The sequence below is a fragment of the Stegostoma tigrinum genome, chromosome 34 (genome assembly GCF_030684315.1).
Source record: "Stegostoma tigrinum isolate sSteTig4 chromosome 34, sSteTig4.hap1, whole genome shotgun sequence".
NCBI lineage: Eukaryota > Metazoa > Chordata > Chondrichthyes > Orectolobiformes > Stegostomatidae > Stegostoma > Stegostoma tigrinum.
In genome coordinates this window covers 1,141,655-1,160,087 of record NC_081387.1, presented here as the reverse complement: position 1 = coordinate 1,160,087, position 18,433 = coordinate 1,141,655, and the positions used below count along the sequence as shown (strand labels likewise).

Below are 18,433 nucleotides of genomic sequence, written 5' to 3'. Positions count from 1 at the left end.
ACGGCAACATTGTCCATGTACAGGGTGGTCTTGACCTGAAGGCCTCCGCTGCCTGGGATAGTCACGCCCTTCAGGCTCACATCCTTCCTGATGGATGCAGCGAAGGGCTCCACACAGCACACGAACAAGGCAGGAGAGAGCGGGCAGCCCTGCCTGACTCCAGATCTGACGATTCCCACCCGTTGATCGAGACTGCGCTAACGATGTTGGTGTAGAGCAGCCGGATCCAATTGCGGATGCCCTCCCCGAAACCCAATTTGGAGAGAACGTCCCTCACATAAGCATGAGAGACCCTGTCGAAGGCCTTCTGGTCCAGGCTGACGAGGCAGGTGTCCACCCGCCTGTCCTGTATGTAGGCGATCGTATCCGTGATGAGCACGAGGCTCTCGGCGATCTTTCTGCCCAGCACAGCATAGGTTTGGTCAGGGTGAATCACCGACTCCAGGACAGACCTGACCCGGCTGGCTATGACCTTGGCCAGGATTTAGTAGTCCAAGTTCAATAGTGAAATGGGACGCCAATTCTTAATTTCTTCCCTCTCCCCCTTCCTCTTGTAAATGAGGGTGATGATGCCCTTCCTCATGGACTTGCACTTTACCCCTGCCCGAAGCGCACTATCATACACCTCCAGCAGGTCCTTGCCGACCAGGCCCCACAGAGCGGAATACAGCTCGACCGGTAAGCCGTTGCTCCCGGGAGTCCTATTCCTCTCCAAGGACTTGAGGGATCTGGTCAGCTCGTCCATGGATATCGGCCGGTCCAGCCACTCGCTCGGCTGTCGTCTAAGACCTCCGTGATAGACGACAGGAACGACTCGGAGGCCGTGCTGTCCGTGGGCTTCGTGTCGTACAGTCTGGCATAGAAGGATCTGCTGATCCTCAAAATGTCGGGCTGAGACGACGTCACCGAGCCATCGTCCTCCTTCAGCCGGCTAAGCACAGAGCTCTCTTTGTGCACCTTCTGAAAGAAGAAACGCGAGCACGTCTCGTCCTGCTCCACGGAGCGGACCCTGGACCGGAAGATTATCCGTGAGGCCTCCCTGGCGAAGAGCGAGGCTTGCTGGCCCCTCACCTCGTGGAGGTCCTCCGTGACATCGACCCCCATCAATTGCAGAAGGAGCAGGTTCTGCACCCTTTTCTGGAGTTGCGACAGCTTTCCCCGCCTCTCTCTGGCCTTCTGAACACCCTTGAGGACAAAGAACCTCTTGATGTTCTCCTTCACAGTCTCCCACCAGTCGCCCGGAGACTCAAAGAGGGGTTTCACTGTTCTCCAACCGGCGTACTCCCTCTTAAGCTCCTCGACATTCTCTGGGGTCAACAGAGTCGTGTTGAGCTTCCACGTCCCCTTGCCGGCCGGCTGGTCGTCCTGTAAGTGACAGTCGGCCAGCAGGAGGCAGTGGTCAGAGAAGAACACCAGCTCGACGCCGGTGGACCTGACCGAGAACGCCCATGACACAAACAGGAAGTCTATCCTTGAGCGGATAGACCCGTCTGGCCGCGACCAGGTGTACCTCCGCTGCGCTCCGTCTGCAGGGGTGCTGAAGACGTCGAGCAGCTCGGCGTCCTTCACCGTGCCCATCAGGAATCTGGACGTGACGTCCAGTTGACTCCCCCCCACCCGCTGTCCGCACGCCGGATCTTCCATCTGCATCGATGATGCAGTTGAAGTCTCCGCCTAGGATGACCGGCCTGGACGTAGCCAGCAGGGGTGGAAGCCGCTGCAGGACGGCCAACCGCTCACTCCGTACCGCTGGGGCGTACATATTGATCAGCCTCAGGGGAGGATTCCTATAGGTGATGTCAGCCACTAGGAGGCACCCCCCCACCATCTCCTGAACTTGAGAGATGGTGAGGTTGCGCCCCCGCAGCAGAATAGCCAGGCCCGAGGAGCGACAGTCGTTACCCCCCGACCAGATCGAAGGCCCACAGGTCCAGGCGCCGGACCATTTCCTGTACCTGCTGAGGTGCGGTATCCCGCACTCCCGCAGAAACAGGAGGTCCGCCTTGATGGTGGTCAGGTAGGCCAACGTGGACACACATCTTGCGGTTGACTTGACGCTGCGCACATTAATGCTCACAACTCGTACCCCCATTGTGGGCAGTGACCGCAGTACCCTCCCCAAGTCCAAGGTCCAGCCCCTCCATCTGTCCCTTCATGCCCATTGCCCGGGCAAACTGCTGGACGCTCTCCGGGCTCAGGAAACCGTCCGTGCTGCCTTCCGGGTGGCATCCCCCCGTCAGGGGTGCGGAGGCAGGAGGGTCCGGCTCCGGGTCAGGCTGGGGACGCGCTGTTTCCTCCTTCCCGCCTGGAAGTTCCGGGGTACCCTCCAGTGCTCCAGCGGCACTTGACTGGGTGTCGGAGTGAGCCTCCGGACGCCTCCCGTCACCTGGAAGCGGGGTGCTGCTTTCCTTCCCCCTCGAGACCTTTAACTTCTGCTTCGGGTGGGCCCTCTCCGAATCCTCCCCGTCAGAGGAGCTCTTATAGCCCCCCTGTAGCTGCCTCTTCCCGCCTGATGGTTGCGGTTCCTGGGCCCGTCGACGCACCTTCCTCCTCGCTTTCCGGACTGTTGTCCACTCCCCTGGGTCGCCTGTCGCCGCCTTCATTGGCTCCGGGTTGTCGGGGGGGATCGGAGCCTGCAGGGGCGCTTTGCTGGCCTCGGGCCCATCCTGCAGGGCTGGGCCCTCTTGCACGGCCTGGCCCTCCTGCACATTAGTGGGGTCCTTGCTGGGCCCTGGTGCCTTCCTCTCCTCCGGGGGGGCTGGCCCCGCATTTCCCCTGCCGGTGACCTGGGCGTAGGTGGTACCCCGCCGCGGGCATGCCCTATAGAAGTGGCCCGCTTCCCCGCAAAGGTTGCAGCTTCTCTCTCGTGGGCAATCCTTTGCAAGGTGTCCCTCCTCCCTGCAGTTCCTGCAGATGGTGGCTTTGCAGTCAGCCGCCATGAGACCTGACCTACCACAGGCATGGCAGACTTTAGGTTGCCCTGCATAGGTCAGGTAGCCCCTGCTCCCGCCGATCGCGAAGCTGGACGGTGGGTGTGCGACATTCCCATCCTCAGCGTCACCTTGACCTGCCTCTTACTCGTCCAGATGCCAAAGGGGTCCACGATGTCAGCTAGGTCCCCTTCCACCTTCACATACCTTCTGAGGAAGGTCAGGACATCAACTGATGGCACATGCGGGTTGTACATATGTACAGTCACCATACGGCTCCTCTGTGCTGCCATCACAAACAGTGGGACAGCGGTCAATACAGAGAGGGGGCCCTCACCTCCTTTCTCCTTGAAAACCTCCAGGAAGCGCTCGCAAAGCTTGGCACTCCGGAAGGTCACGTCGTAAAAACCTCCTCCGGGGAAATCCTGCAGGCAGTAAATGTCCGCAGCAGCGAACCCACAACAGTCCAACAGGACCCTCTTCACAAAGAAGGTGCGGTCCACAGGTGCACCTTCATCCACCTTCTTCACGGAAACACGGATGGTGTTCCGGACCCCCTGACCTGGGGCACGAGCACTTGCCGCAGCCATCGTTGCAGGTTGGCTGCTCCCCTGAACCAGCGTTAGGCCGAAGCCAGCATTAAGATCGCAAGGGTGCACAGCCAACCCGACGTCCTCTTTTCACCTCCAAGATAGCACTCTCCTCCTCTCGGTCCACAAGAGAGTGGGTCTTTATTGTGTTCGAGATGTAAGCTAGTTCACTGAGCTTGCCGGTTTGTTCCCAGATGCTTCGTCACCATTCTAGGTAACAACATCAGTGAGCCTCCGACAAAGCACTGGTGTTATGTCCTGCTTTCTATTTATCTGTTTCGGTTTCCTTGGGTTGGTGATGTCATTTCCTGTTCTTTTTCTCAGGGGATGGTAGATTGGCTCCAAATCAATGTGTTTGTTGATGGAGTTCCGGTTGGAATGCCATGCTTCTAGGAATTCTCGTGTGTGTCTCTGTTTGGCTTGTCCTAGGATGGATGTGTTGTCCCAATCAAAGTGGTGTCCTTCCTCACCTGTATGTACAAGAAGCTCCGGATCAGCAGATCACGTAGCACAGGGGAGATAGAGGCAGGAAGGATGAGGTAGCCAGTTGTCGCAGTCTGTGACTGCTGAAGTGAAATAAAAATCATTAAGACGGGGAGCCAGAAGTACAGGCATGGCAACTGAAATGAATAGGGCATAAAAAATGACCAAAGCATGCTGGGAGATAGTGACAATTGCTAATGCTGGAGTCAGATAACGCAGCATGGAGCTGGCGGAACACAGCAGGCCAGGCAGCATCAGAGAAAATGGAAAGTTGACATTTTGGTTCAGGACAATAAAGTGTGGAGCTGGATGAAGACAGCAGGTCAAGCAGCATCTTAGGAGCACAAAAGCTGACGTTTCTGGCCTAGACCCTTCATCAAAAAGTCATCAAACATGATGCAGATGTGCCTCAGTAACAGCAGGAGTATATTCTGGGACAAAACCAGACACTGAGCCCCCAGCCACAAAGGGTCATTGACAGCCATTAGCAGCATTTTAAGATCATATAACTTATTAAACTTGAAGCCTCTAATTGGACAAGCCCTTGAAAATTCCAAAGGATCCAGGTTAAGAGCCCAAACCTGGCAGGGATCAACCTGATCCCGCTCTTTCGGAAACACCCAGATGCAGGTGTGGACACAGATCAATGTAGTTTCTCATAAAGTTGTTTAAGTTAAAGCTGTAAAAGATTAATTCTGACCTTTGTGGCCCTGATTACCACCTCGTGCTATGTTGTCACTTTAAGGAGGTATGTTCTGGCACCTGGGTAAGAGAATGTTTTACCAGCTGAGGAGTCTGCACTGTCTGAGAGGTTCCATGTTCCAGACAACTCAGTTCAGGTGTGACTCACTAATAGGACATTGTGTCGTGACTGTAATTAGTAATACCTGTATAGGTATGAAAGGGAAAGGTTGTTTGATTCAATGGTCACAATTGGAGCAAACAGCCACTCACTGATTTATAAAAACCAAAAGAACTGAGGATGCTGTAAATCAGAAACAAAAGCAGAAGTTGCTGGACAAGCTCAGCAGGCCTGGCAGCATCTGTGGACAGAAATCAGAGTTAATGTTTTGAGTCCTGTGACCCTTCCTCACAAGTGACGTAACTAGGAAAAATGTCAGTTTATGTGCCGAAGACGGGGTGGGGGGTGTGGTAGTGTAAGGAGGAAACGATAGGCGTGTATAGAGCCCAAAGAGATAGAGAAGAACAGTTGGACAAAGGAGTTGCTGACGATCAGGCTGGGAGGTTGATGAGTTGTTAATGGGGGCCATTAGTGACTAACAACAGGGGGTGTGTAGTGGCAGGCTACGTGGTAACAAGGCCTGGCGTGTGGGGTGGGGGCTGGGACATGGGAGAGTTTGGGCTCTAAAATGATTGAACTCAATATTGACTCCAGAGGGCTGCAGGGTCCCCAAGTAGAAAATGAAGTGTTCCTCCAGCTTGCATTGGGCTTCACAGGAGCACTACAGCAAGCCAGAGACAGAGATGTTGGCCAGGGAGCAGGGTGGTGCGTTAAAGTGGCAGACAACAGGTAGCTCAGGGTTTTTTTTTTGGGAGCAGAACGTAGATGTCACCAAGTCTATGCTTTGTTTCCCCAGTGTGGAGGAGACCACATTGTGAGCAGCGAATGCAGTAGACTAGATTCTGGGAAACGCAGGTGAAGTGTTGCTTCCCCTGGTAGGTATGTTTGGGCCCTTGGATACTGGGGAGAGAGGAGGTAAATGGGCAGGTGTTACACCTTCCCCAGTTACAGGGGAAGGTGCCGTAGGGCTGTGGGGAGGTGTTGGGTGTGAAGGAGGTGTGGACCAGGGTGTCCAAAGGGAACAGACCCTGTGGAAGGTGAACAGGGACGGGAGTGGATGTGTGTCTGGTGATGGAATCTTGCGGGAAGTGGTGGAAATAGTGTCTGAAGATCTTTTGTGGGAATCAATGGATTTATTATGGATATTCGTGGCCGCTCTGTCCCCAAACATGGAAACAGATGTTGAGGAAGGGAAGGGAGGAGTCAGAGGCAGACCAAGTGAAAGTGAGGGCAAGGTGAAAATTGGAAGCGAAATCAATGAATTTTCCAATTCCGGATGAGTGTGGGAAGCAGCACCGGTGATATCATCGATATATTGGAGAAAGAGTTGTGGGTGGGGGCCAGAATAGGACTGGAACAAGGAATGTTCCACATACCCCATGAAGGGACCAGGCATAACTAGGGTGCATGTGGGTACACATGGCAACCCCTCTAACCTGAAGAAAATGAGAGGAGTTAAAAGAGAAGTTGTTCAGGGGGAGTTTGATTTCGACCAAGCGGAGGAGGTTGGTGGTGGGTCGGGACAATTCAAGCTTTTGCTTCAGGAAGAGGTGGAGAGCATTGAGACCATCCTGGTGAGAGTGGATGTGGAAAGGGATTGCACATCCATGATCATGAGGAGGCAGCTGGAGCCTGCAAACTGGAAATTCCAAAACTGGTGTAAAACATGAGACAAAGAAGTAAGGGAACAAAGAAAAGGCAGAGGAACTGAATGCGTATTTTGCATCACATTAGAAATCACAAGCAGCAGACTAGAACTTCGTGAGAGTCAGCGGACCGACCGTAGTGGCCATTGCTAAGGAGAAGGTAATGGAGAAGCTGAAAGATCTGAAGGCGGATAAACTACCTGGAATATTGTGTTCAATTCTGGTCACCACATTATCAGAAGGATGTGAATGCATGGGATGGGGTACAGAAAAGATTTACCAGCATGTTGCCTGGTATGGGGGATTTTAGCCGTGAAGAAAGGTTGGATAGACCGGGAGATAGTAGGAACTGCAGTTGCTGGAGAATCTCAGATAACAAGGTGAAGAGCTGAAACAAAAAAATGGTTGCTGGAAAAGCTCAGCAGGTCTGGCAGCACGTGGAGGAGAAAACAGAGTTAACGTTTCGGGTCTGGTGACCCTCTCTCAGAACTTGGTCTTCTCTCACTTGGTCCAGTCCCTGCCCACATACATCTGTGCTTCAAACAAGGAAAAAATAACAAACTGCAGAGGAACAGGCCCTTTCGCCCTCCAAGTTCTGAGGAAGAGTCACTGGACCTGAAATTTTAGCTGTGTTTTCTCCTCCACAGAAGCTGCCAGATCTGCTGAGCTTTCCCAGCAACTTTGCTTTTGTTCCTGATTTACAGCATCCACAGTTCTTTTGGTTTTTAAGGTGTAGAGCTGGATGAACACAGCAGGCCAAGCAGCATCGGAGGAGCAGGAAGGCTGACACTTGTTCAGGGAAGGAAAAGGGGAGAGGTGTGGAGATGACAGAACCCAGAATTGCCTCGAGTGAGAGGGGCAGAGAGGAGCAACAGGCAGAGAGATGAACTGCCCTGTAGGAAAAGGCTCTGCCCCTTGTTTTCAGCAGAAATGGGTGACAGAGTGGGCAGAGTCAGTGCAGAGAGAGAGATCCTGGCAGAGTCAGGGGTTTGAGTAGGCCCTGAGATTTGAACTAGCCCCATGATCAGTTGGTGGTTTTTTGAAGATTAAAACTAACTGTTCCTCGCCTCTTATAGGCACAAGAATCAATACTGTCCCACTGTGTTCACCCATACCACTATCACCAACTCAGTCTCCTTCAATCCAGGGAGAGAGAGAGAGAGCACGATCAGTGTGTGAACATCTCCTGATGCATACCAATCTTCCCTGTACCCCCAGTGTGTCTCAGTGACTGGGGTCTCCCCCGGTCCCTTGGGTCTGATCACTGTGCTTGACAGTGTGTGGGAGAGTGTGATGCTGGGTTCAGTAATAGTGAACTCTCACCAACAGATCTACAGTGAGTGTCTCTCCCTGACAGTGCAAAGGGATTAATGCTGATGATTCTCTCTCAGCCTTTCTCCATTCACAGTTTCTAACTCAGACTTTCTCTCTCTCTCTCTATCCCCCGCCATGCTCCCCGACAGAAGATACTGATCAGAAATATTCATTTAGGATCTCACACATATCTCTTATGGCTCTGCACATAGATGACCTTGTCAATTTTTAAAAGGGCCTAGTTTCTCCTGAATTACTCTTTTGGCCTTTATGTACTCAAAAATTTCTTTGGATTCTCCTTTACCTCATCTGCCAAAACTATCTGCAAGATAACTTCAGCTCCTGTTTTTATAGCTGAACACATCCTTTGTGAGACTAGAATTAATCACTTTTTGCAGTAATTTTTCAAAGTTTTTGAGTTACAATTTCATTATTTCTTCTCTGTTTTGTTACAAATGTTCAACATGTACATCCTTGGATGTTTCATGTAACTTGTTGTTTAGATAATGTTCCCTTATGTCTTGGAAAGGCACTTCCTCAAATACATTTTTTTTTATTTACGCTAAAGCAAACCTTTTTCAAAGTCTGACCATTTTTGTGTTGTTAAAAACAGGCAATTACATTAGGCTTTTAATTTCTGGCCATTTTGTGTGTCTCAAAACAGGCAGCTCCAAAAAAGGCCAATTTTGACAGTACTAGGCAAGAACTTTCAAAAGTTGATTGAGGGTGTAAGTTTGCAGGTAAAGGGATGGCTGGAGAATGGGAAGCTTTCAAAAATGAGATAACAAGAACCCAGAGACTGTATGTTCCTGCTAGAGTGAAGGGCAAGGCTGGTAGGCGTGGGGAATGCTGGATGGCTGGAAAAATTGAGGATTTGGTGGAGGAGAGAAAGAAGGAAGTATATGTCAAATACAGACACAGGGATCAAATGAATCCCTCGAAGAGTGCGAGTATACTTAAGAGGGAAATCAGGAGGGCAGAAAGGGGACATGAGCTAGTTTTGACAAATAGGGTTAAGGAGAATCCAAAGGGATTGTACAAATACATTAGCAGCTAAAGGGTAACTAGGCAGACAATAGAGTCCCTTACAGATCAGCAAGGCAGCCTATTTGTGGAACTCAGGAGCTGGGGGAGATACTAAATGAGTAATTTGCTTCAGTTTTTATGGAGAAGGGTATAGAAAATATAAAACATGGGGAAATAAATAGCGACGTCTTGAAAAATGTGCACATTTCAGAGGTGGATTGCTGGATGTCTTAAAACTCATAAAGATGGATAAATTCCAGGGGCCTGATTAGTTGTACCCTAGGAGTTGGCGGGAAGCAAGGGAAGTGATTGCACATTGATGTGCTGGAAGACTGGAAGTTGGCAAATGTGGTGCCACTATTTAAGAAAGTTGGTAAGGAAAAACCAGGGAACTATCGACTGGTGAGCCTCACATCGGTGGTGTGCAAGTTGTTGGAGGGAATCCTGACGGACAGGGTTTACATCTATTTGGAAAGGTAAGGCCTCATTAGGGATAGTTAACATGGCTTTGTGCATGGGAAATTGTGTCTCACAAACGTCATTGAATTTTTTTGAAGAACTAGCGAAGAGGATTGCTGAGGGCAGAGCAGTGAATGTGATCTATATGGACTTCAGTAAGGTGTTCAACAAGGTTCCTCATGGTAGACAGGTTAGATCACGTGGAATACAGGGAGAAAGTAGAAGTCAGAGAGTGGTGGTGGAGGGTTGCTTTTCAGACTGGAGGCCTGTGACCAGTGGCATGCCGCAAGGATTAGTGCTGAGTATACTGCTTTTTTCCATTTATATAAATGATTCGGATGTGAACGTAGGAGGTATGGTTAGTAAGTTTACAGATGACACCAAAATTGGAGTTGTAGAGGACAGTGAAGAAGGTTACCTTGGAGTACAATGGGATCTTGATCAGATGGGCCAATGGGATGAGGAGTGGCAAGTGGAGCTAAATTTAGTTAAATGTGAGGTGTTACATTTTGGAAAGGTACAACAGGGCACTTAATGCCCCAGAGAGTATTGCTGAACAAAGAGCCCTTGGACTGCGGGCTCATTGTTCCTTGAAAGTGGAGTTGCAGGTAGATAGCGTAGTGAAGAAGGCATTTGGAAAGCTTGCCTTTATTGGTCAGTGCAGTGAGTATAGGAGTTGGAAGCTATGTTGTGGCAGTACAGGACATTGGTGAGGCCACTTTTGGAATACTGCATGTAATTCTGTTTGTACTGCTATAGGAAGGATGTGGTGATACTTGAAACGGTTCAGAAGAGATTTACAAGGACATTGCCAGGGTTGGAGGGTTTGAGCTACAGGGAGAGGTTGAACAGACTGGGCTATTTTCCCTGGAGCATCAGCGCCTGAGGATTGACTTTGTAGAGGGTTATAAAATTATAAGGGGCATGGACAGAATAAGTTGGCAAGGTCTTTTCTCTGGGGTGGAGGTGTCCAAACTAGAGGGCATAGATTTTTGAGAAGATCTGCAGCTTGGGTTGTGGATGAGGTTGTAGGCATGTCCGTGGTTTGGTTGCAAAGGTGTCATCACCATGCTGGGTAACATGGTCAGTGTGCCGCTGGTGAGGCCTCTGTGTTCAGTCCTGCTGGTTAGTTATATGCATCTGTTTGCTGGGGTGGTTGCTATTACTTCTGGGTCTGTTTCTCCGTGGTTTGTACACGGGGTCTAATTCAACATGTTTGTTGATAGAATTACAGTTGGAATACCAGGTGTCCCTGAATTCCCTGGTATGTCCTTGTGTGGCTTATGTGATTATGGATGTGTTGTCCCAGCCAAATTTGTGTCCTCCTTTGTCTGTGTGTAGTGACACAAGTGAGAATTTGTCGTATCTCTTGGTTGCTAGCTGGTGTTCATGTATCCTTATTGCCAGCTTTCTTCTGGTTTGGGGGCCTGTGTAAAGTTTCTCACGGTCCTTGCATGATATTTTGTATATTACAGCAGTTTTGCTGGTTTGGCGTATGGGATCCTTTACGTTCGTCAATTGCTGTCGTAGGGTGGTTGTTGGTTTGTGGGCTACTCTGATCCCTACGGGTCTGGGTTGTCTTGTGGCCATCTCTGAAAAATGCTTGATGTACAGTGGGGCGATTAGTGAGTCTGGTCATGTTGTTTCTTCCTGTTGTAAATGGAAAATCCTTGGGAAAAATTGATGCACAGAGAGATCTGGGTATTCAGGTCCATTGTGCCCTGAAGGTAGCAATGCAGGTCGATAGAGTGGCCAAGAAGGCATACGGCATGTTTTCATTCATCGGACGGGGTAGTGAGTACAAGACTTGGCAGGTCATGTTACAGTTGTATAGGACTTTGGTTTGACCACATTTAGAGTACTGTGTACAGTTCTGGTTGCCACATTACCAAAAGGATGTGGATGCTTTGGAGAGGGTGCAGAGGAGGTTCACCAGGATGTTGCCTGGTATGGAGGGTGCTAGCTATGAAGAAAGGTTGAGTAGATTAGGATTATTTTCATTAGAAAGATGGAGGTTGTGGGGAGACCTGATTGAGGTCTACAAAATCATGAGAGGTATAGACAGGGTGGATAGCAAGAAGCTTTTTCCCAGACTGGGGGACTCAATTACTCGGGGTCACGATTTCAGGTGAGAGGAGGAAAGTTTATGGGAGATGTGCGTGGGAAGTTCTTTATGCAGAGGGTGGTGGGTGCCTGGAACATGTTGCCAGCAGAGGTGGTAGAGGTGGGCACAAGAGCGTCATTTAAGATGTATCGAAACAGATACATGAATGGGAAGGGAGCAGAGGGATCTGGATCAGGGCAGGCTTGGAGGGCCGAAGGGCCTGTTCCTGTGCTGTAGTTTTCTTTGTTCTTTGTGGTCTGTTTCAGAGGTAACAATGGATTGTGCTTTTCGGGTATCCATTCTTTTTGAAGACTCTATATAAGTGCTCCAGTTGTGGTTTGTGTAGGCCTGGGTTGCTGCAATGTTTTGTGGCTCATTTAGATAGTGTCCTGATGCAGCTCCGTTTGTGGGTATTGGGTTAGTTGCTGGTGTAATTGAGTATCTGGGCCGTATGTGTGGTCTTTCTATGTACGCTGGTCTGCAGTACCCCACTGTTTTTGTGTTCTACCATAGTGACTAGGAGGGGTAGTCGGATGTTGTTGTTATCTGCTCCTTTTGTGAAATTTATCCCAATGAGGATGTTGTTTCTGTGTTGGGGGGGTTTCTTCTAGTTTTGTATGTTTAATAATCACCAAGGTGTCATCTACACATCAGACCTAAAGTTTGGCTTGTATAGTAGGGAGCACTGTCTGTTCTAACCTTTGCATTACTGTTTCTGCAATCAGTCCTAATATTGGGGATCCCACTGGTGTTCTGTTGATTTGTTTGTTTATGCTGTATCGAGGGCATAGGTTTAAGATAAGAGGGAAAAGATATAAAAGGGTCCCAAGGGGTAACTTTTCCCTGCAGAGGATGGTGTGTGTATTGAATGAGCTGCCAGAGGAAGTGGTGGAGGCTGGTACAATTAACACATTTAAAAGGCATCTAGATGGGTATATGAACAAGAAGGGTTGAGAGGAATATGGGCCAAATGCTCGCAAATGGGACTAGACTTAAATGGGATATCTGGTTGGCAGGGACATGCTGGATCAATGAGTTTGTTTATGTGCTCATATCTCTATGACTCTATGTGATTATATTATCCAAACCTATCATTGCGTGCTGGCATTTAATATTGTGAAGACATATTTGTTGTTCCAGGAAACCTATCTTTCTCTCTGTAACAGTCCCTTTTATTGCCTGTACTATCTATTTTACCTTTCAGTCCCTCTTATTGGTCTTTGGCAAATGCCCAAGCAGGCAAAATACAGTGTCTACGCCTCGGGGTTATAAGTGGGATGACTTTAAACTCTCTCACCAGGTAAGTTCTGGTCACCCGAAGCCATTGTTTATTAATTCTTGTAAAGTAATAACCTCCAGCATAATTAATTACATTTTGATTGGCCTGAGCTAAATATGAATTAAGGATGTTGGACAGTAACTAATGCCATCTCCCATGATTTCCTGACCAGTTCCTCAATTTGTCAGTTATCAATGGTTCCATCCTTCTCATCACATTTTTTATTGTGATTTTGCTCAGAAAAATGTTTTGTTTTATTTTGGTCTATGTATTCTGGACTCAGTTGTTAGTGTGTGAGCTTATTTCTGAATTGGGAAAGTTTCCATTAAATCAGTCATTCCTTTCACAAACAGTTTATTTTTCTCTGGTTTGATTCTGATGTGCATATACTTCAAGATAGTTTATCTTCTTTGTATGCCATTAAAAAAAGATCAGAAAGGATTTCAAATTCTACAGATTGTTATAAAGTCCATCAGATCAGTTACAATAGAAAGGTTACATTTAGTAAATACCATACTTTCATTTTTTTTGATAAAACTGACAAATTTGAGAGGGTTGTCTCTCCTACCAAGGATTCGGGTTGGAGTTATTTGACCTTTGGAACAAACAGTCTCAAATCTATGTTAACGAAATGTGAGGCTGGATGAACACTGCAGGCCCAGCAGCATCTCAGGAGCACAAAAGCTGACGTTTCGTGCCTAGACCCTTCATCAGAGAGGGGGATGGGGTGAGGGTTCTGGAATAAATAGGGAGAGAGTGGGAGGCGGACCGAAGATGGAGAGAAAAGAAGATAGGTGGAGAGGAGAGTATAGGTGGGGAGGTAGGGAGGGGATAGGTCAGTCCAGGGAAGAGGGACAGGAAAAGGAGGTGGGATGAGGTTAGTAGGTAGGAGATGGAGGTGCGGCTTGGGGTGGGAGGAAGGGATGGGTGAGAGGAAGAACAGGTTAGGGAGGCAGAGACAGGTTGGACTGGTTTTGGGATGCAGTGGGTGGAGGGGAAGAGCTGGGCTGGTTGTGTGGTGCAGTGGGGCGAGGGGACGAACTGGGCTGGTTTTGGGATGCGGTGGGGGAAGGGGAGATTTTGAAGCTGGTGAAGTCCACATTGATACCATTGGGCTGCAGGGTTCCCAAGCGGAATATGAGTTGCTGTTCCTGCAACCTTCGGGTGGCATCATTGTGGCATTGCAGGAGGCTTGGGGACCGCTTCGCAGAACACCTCCGCTCGGTTCGCAATAAACAACTGCACCTCCCAGTCGCAAACCCTTTCCACTCCCCCTCCCATTCTTTAGATGACATGTCCACCCGGTGTGGCTTCCTCTACATTGGGGAAACCAAGCGGAGGCTTGGGGACCGCTTTGCAGAACGCCTCCGCTCAGTTTGCAATAAACAACTGCACCTCTCAGTCGCAAACCATTTCCACTCCCCCTCCCATTCTTTAGATGACATGTCCACCCCCACCCACTGCTTCCCAAAACCAGTCCAACTTGTCTCTGCCTCCCTAACCTGTTCTTCCTCTCACCCATCCCTTCCTCCCACCCCAAGCCGCACCTCCATCTCCTACCTACTAACCTCATCCCACCTCCTTGACCTGTCCGTCTTCCCTGGACTGACCTATCCCCTCCCTACCTCCCCACCTATACTCTCGTCTCCACCTATCTTCTTTTCTCTCCATCTTCGGTCCGCCTCCCCCTCTCTCCCTATTTATTCCAGAACCTTCACCCCATCCCCCTCTCTGATGAAGGGTCTAGGCCCGAAACATCAGCTTTTGTGCTCCTGAGATGCTGCTGGGCCTGCTGTGTTCATCCAGCCTCACATTTCGTTATCTTGAATTCTCCAGCATCTGCAGTTCCCGTTATCACATCAAATCTATGTTAGCTGTCTACATTTGACACACACTTCAAAGGATACACTACACCATATCCATAGGTCCCTACAATTGGATTTGAGCAGCTTATCTGAAAGGACTGCAATACCCGATCAATAAAACTGGGAATGGGCTGTTCCTCAGTCTTTGAGAATTGCCTGATATCTCCGGATCTGCAGTTTCTGGCAGCTGACTTCTGTAAATGCCCAATACCACAGGTAGCAATTTGTGGTAGATGTTATCATTACAGGATTTTGCCTATGTCATTTGAAACCGATCCATTTTGCAGTCCTGCATTGTTCTTGGACAAGTGTGGAGGGGTGCACTTAACAGCCAGTTTTGGCCTATTCCTTATTTCATTAACCTCGTGCTTTCCAGGGCACCTTTGAACTAGCTCTAATCCTTTCTCCGGATGAATGGCCAATCAACCCAATACAGTGCACCGTTAATGGAGAATCCCACCAGTCACCGGTGTGTTTGACACTTATATAACAATACCTTGAGCTCCCATTTACTCTCCGTTACACTGCTCACTGATTGTTCCATACATACATTGCAGCGTGGTCTGGGTGGACTCACAGCATACCATCATCACACTCAGGTGCTGCAGCAGGAGACAACCACATGTACCCAGGATCGTTTCTCTCCTGGTCTGACGGGTCTCCCAAAGATTAATTAGACAACAAGAAGAGCTATCGCTGCATTTCACTCATTCCTGAAAGAAGCTAAGGTAACATCTGCCACTCTATTTTTAAATACCTATATGAATTACTATGTACACAGTATTCTCACTTTTGGAGACATACCTATGTACAGTTGATGTATGCTCCTTGATCAAACCATTTCTCCACTTTTAGTTTTGTTCAATAAGACATGGTTCCTCCCAATTCCCTTTCTATTCTGAAATTTCGTTCACGTACCAATTTGTCCTGACCATTTTTTTGGGGATTTGTCCCAAAGTTTGAAGTTGGAGCAGGTTGTGCATGGATACCTTTAAGAAAAGTTTCATGAATGAAAAACAGTTTAAAGTCCACAAGTGCTGGAGTGGAAGTGACAATTAGAACGGTGAAAAGACAAGAAGTGGCTGAAATATTTAAAAAGTTGACGAATCCCACAGACAAGGAGACTATGAGGTCATCAATACAAAAAATGTTGGCAGATATTTGCAAATTTTGGAAGAGTGCAGTGTATTGATGGTTAGCAATCATACTGTACCGTGATGCTGATAATCAGTAACAATCATATCTGGGTACTATGATGGTGAGCTGTGACACTAGGAGTCCATGTTCTTGTGTGGCGAAGAGGGATGGCTGTCTAGATCACTGTGGATGCAAATCACCAGTAAAAAGACTAACACAGACTACAGGCTCTGGGCGAGTTTGAAAGAAAACAGACGTGAGGTGAATGGCAAATGAGGGAGTCAGGTCAGTGTCTGAATTGGGCTCAGTGTGCCTGTACGTGTACTAAAGGAAGCTTCCTGCCTCTGTGGGAGGGCTCTGAGCTCTGGTGATTTGTTCCTCCAAGACAACTTGGCCAGAGCCCTGCAGTGATGCCTCCTTGAAGGCAATATCTCCCTGATGGTGCCAGGCGAGAACAATGCACTGACCCGTCCCTTCAGCAGACTGCTTTTATCCATCTTTCTTTTTCATGTCAGAGGTGCTGTGTGCTGAAGCCTCATTCCCTGGATCAGGGCTGGCAGGGCCAGCTGTGAGTCACATTGTGGATCAGTGACTGGGACTGACATTGGATCAGGAAACTCTTAGTGACTAAAGGAACCATCATTACACAAAGCACACTGTACTTAAACCAACTGAACACAACAGTGAAAAAGTGAACACCAGCACTCACAAATCACTGCCTTTGAATCTAATAATCCTAAACCCAACGTGGAATGGGGATTTTGATCCTGTTAAGAGCCCCAAATTTGTTATGGACTGAATCATACCCTCTCAAAATATGTCAAGGAGCTAACATAGACCATAACTTTTCATTTTATTTGAAGGCAAGTAAAAGGCACTGAGTTCAGATGCAATTTGATTGGTCAAACTTGTTGGCTTTAAGGAAAACACACATTTTTACAATATAATTACATAAAATACAAAAACATAAGTATAATTGACATAACTTTAACTCTATTGAAATACTTCACAAAATATTATGTACTATTTAACTACTAATCAACAACTGTTCCAATACGACAGCATCCTATAAACATACCCTTGGAAAAGGCAAATTTAGCCAAACAGGTTTTCCTCACGTGTGTCTCCTCTCCAGTCAAGGAGGAAGGAACATCAAAAGAATCAATATAGCAGCAGAGAAAGAGAACTCAAGCATTTAGCTGTAGGAGAGAGAGAGAGAGCTGTATCTATCAGCTTCAATAGCCAACTCCAAACTCCAACTGAAAGTAAAACTAAAACCCTGAGTCTGTGTGAGCCTGACTCCACCCACTCATGCTTCTTGCCTCCTACTTTAAAAAAAGACTCTTAGGAAGCTCAAATTTGTTTGCAAATTGCCTCCAAAGCAGACATATTGTCACCATGGTGTTAACACCCCTCTTTAAGAGAAACAGAGCAGAACATTTCTTACGGGCACAGAGTATTATCTGACAACCCGGAAGTCATGGATCACCTGCCCACAGAGAGATATCTAGGACAGAGTGAGATGGAAAGATAAACTGGGGAGCAAGAGATAAACTGGGAGATGGTGAGAAAAAGACAGACTAGGAGAAAGAGATAGACAGAGTGAGAGAGAGTGAAAGGCAGAGATAATCAAAAAGAGGCAGATAGGGACCAGGAGAGTTATATAGAACATAGAACATTACAGCACAGTACAGGGCCTTCGGCCCTCAAGGTTGTGCTGACCTGTCATACCAATCTGAAGCCCATCTAACCTACACTATTCCATGTCCGTCCATATGCTTGTCCAATGACGACTTAAATGTACTTAAAGTTGGCGAATCTACTACCATTGCAGGCAAAGCGTTCCATTCCCTTACAATCTCTGAGTAAAGAAACTACCTCTGACATCTGTCCTATATCTTTCACCCCTCAATTTAAAGCTATGCCCCCTCGTCCTCGCCGTCACCATCCCAGGAAAAAGGCTCTCCCTATCCACCCTATCTAACCCTCTGATTATTTTATATGTTTCAATTAAGTCACCTCTCAACCTTCTTCTCTCTAACGAATACAGTCTCAAGTCCCTCAGCCTTTCCTCATAAGACCTTCCCTCCATACCAGGCAACATCCAAGTAAATCTCCTCTGCACCCTTTCCAGAGCTTCCACATCCTTCCTGTAATGCGGTGACCAGAACTGTACACAATATTCCAAGTGCAGCCACACCAGAGTTTTGTTCTACTCGGAGAGAGCTGAGAGATGGTTAAACTAGGAGAGAGAGATAATCTAGTAGAGAGGGGGAAAGATAAACTGGGAAAGACGGAGAAAAATGTAAAGTTGGATTGAGAGAAAGAAAGAGATAAACTGGGAATGATAGAGAGAGGGATAAACTGGCGGGAGAAATTAAAATTGATCTGTAAGAGTGTGAAAGTGTGAGAGTTGGGCTAACTTTTGGAATTTAACAGTATTAATCTTCGACTTTGGATTCTCAAAACCCAAAACTGTGGGTAAGGGCAGGGTAGACTTTCTTTTGCTTGCAGGCTGAAGGAAAGCTTAAATAAGCTATCCTAGTGCCGTAGCTATGTAAGTTGATTTAGTAAACTGGTCAAATCTGGTTCTTGGAGGGTAGGCTTTAACAGTGTAACAGCTATGCCTAAAGGGCACCCAGCACAGAGTGCGAGCAACAAGAGAGTACAATCAATGGGAATTGAAATCAGTGTGAGAGTTTAGGCAAGTAAGGAATGGAGGCATCACCATCTCTTGTTCTGAGATAATGGGAACTGCAGATGCTGGAGATTCCAAGATAATAAAATGTGAGGCTGGA

The 18,433-nt window shown here is 47.9% G+C and overlaps 1 protein-coding gene across 1 annotated transcript in view; it reads left to right on the top strand.

The window, feature by feature from the left end:
• The window catches only part of LOC125467693 (antigen peptide transporter 1), a 218,801-nt gene extending 200,772 nt beyond the window's left edge, over nt 1-18,029 (top strand). Inside the window, exon 6 of the mRNA XM_059639398.1 lies at nt 17,997-18,029. Coding sequence (XP_059495381.1) covers nt 17,997-18,029 — 33 coding nt within the window. The remainder of the gene's footprint in view (nt 1-17,996) is intronic.
• Nucleotides 18,030-18,433: the final 404 nt, after the last annotated feature.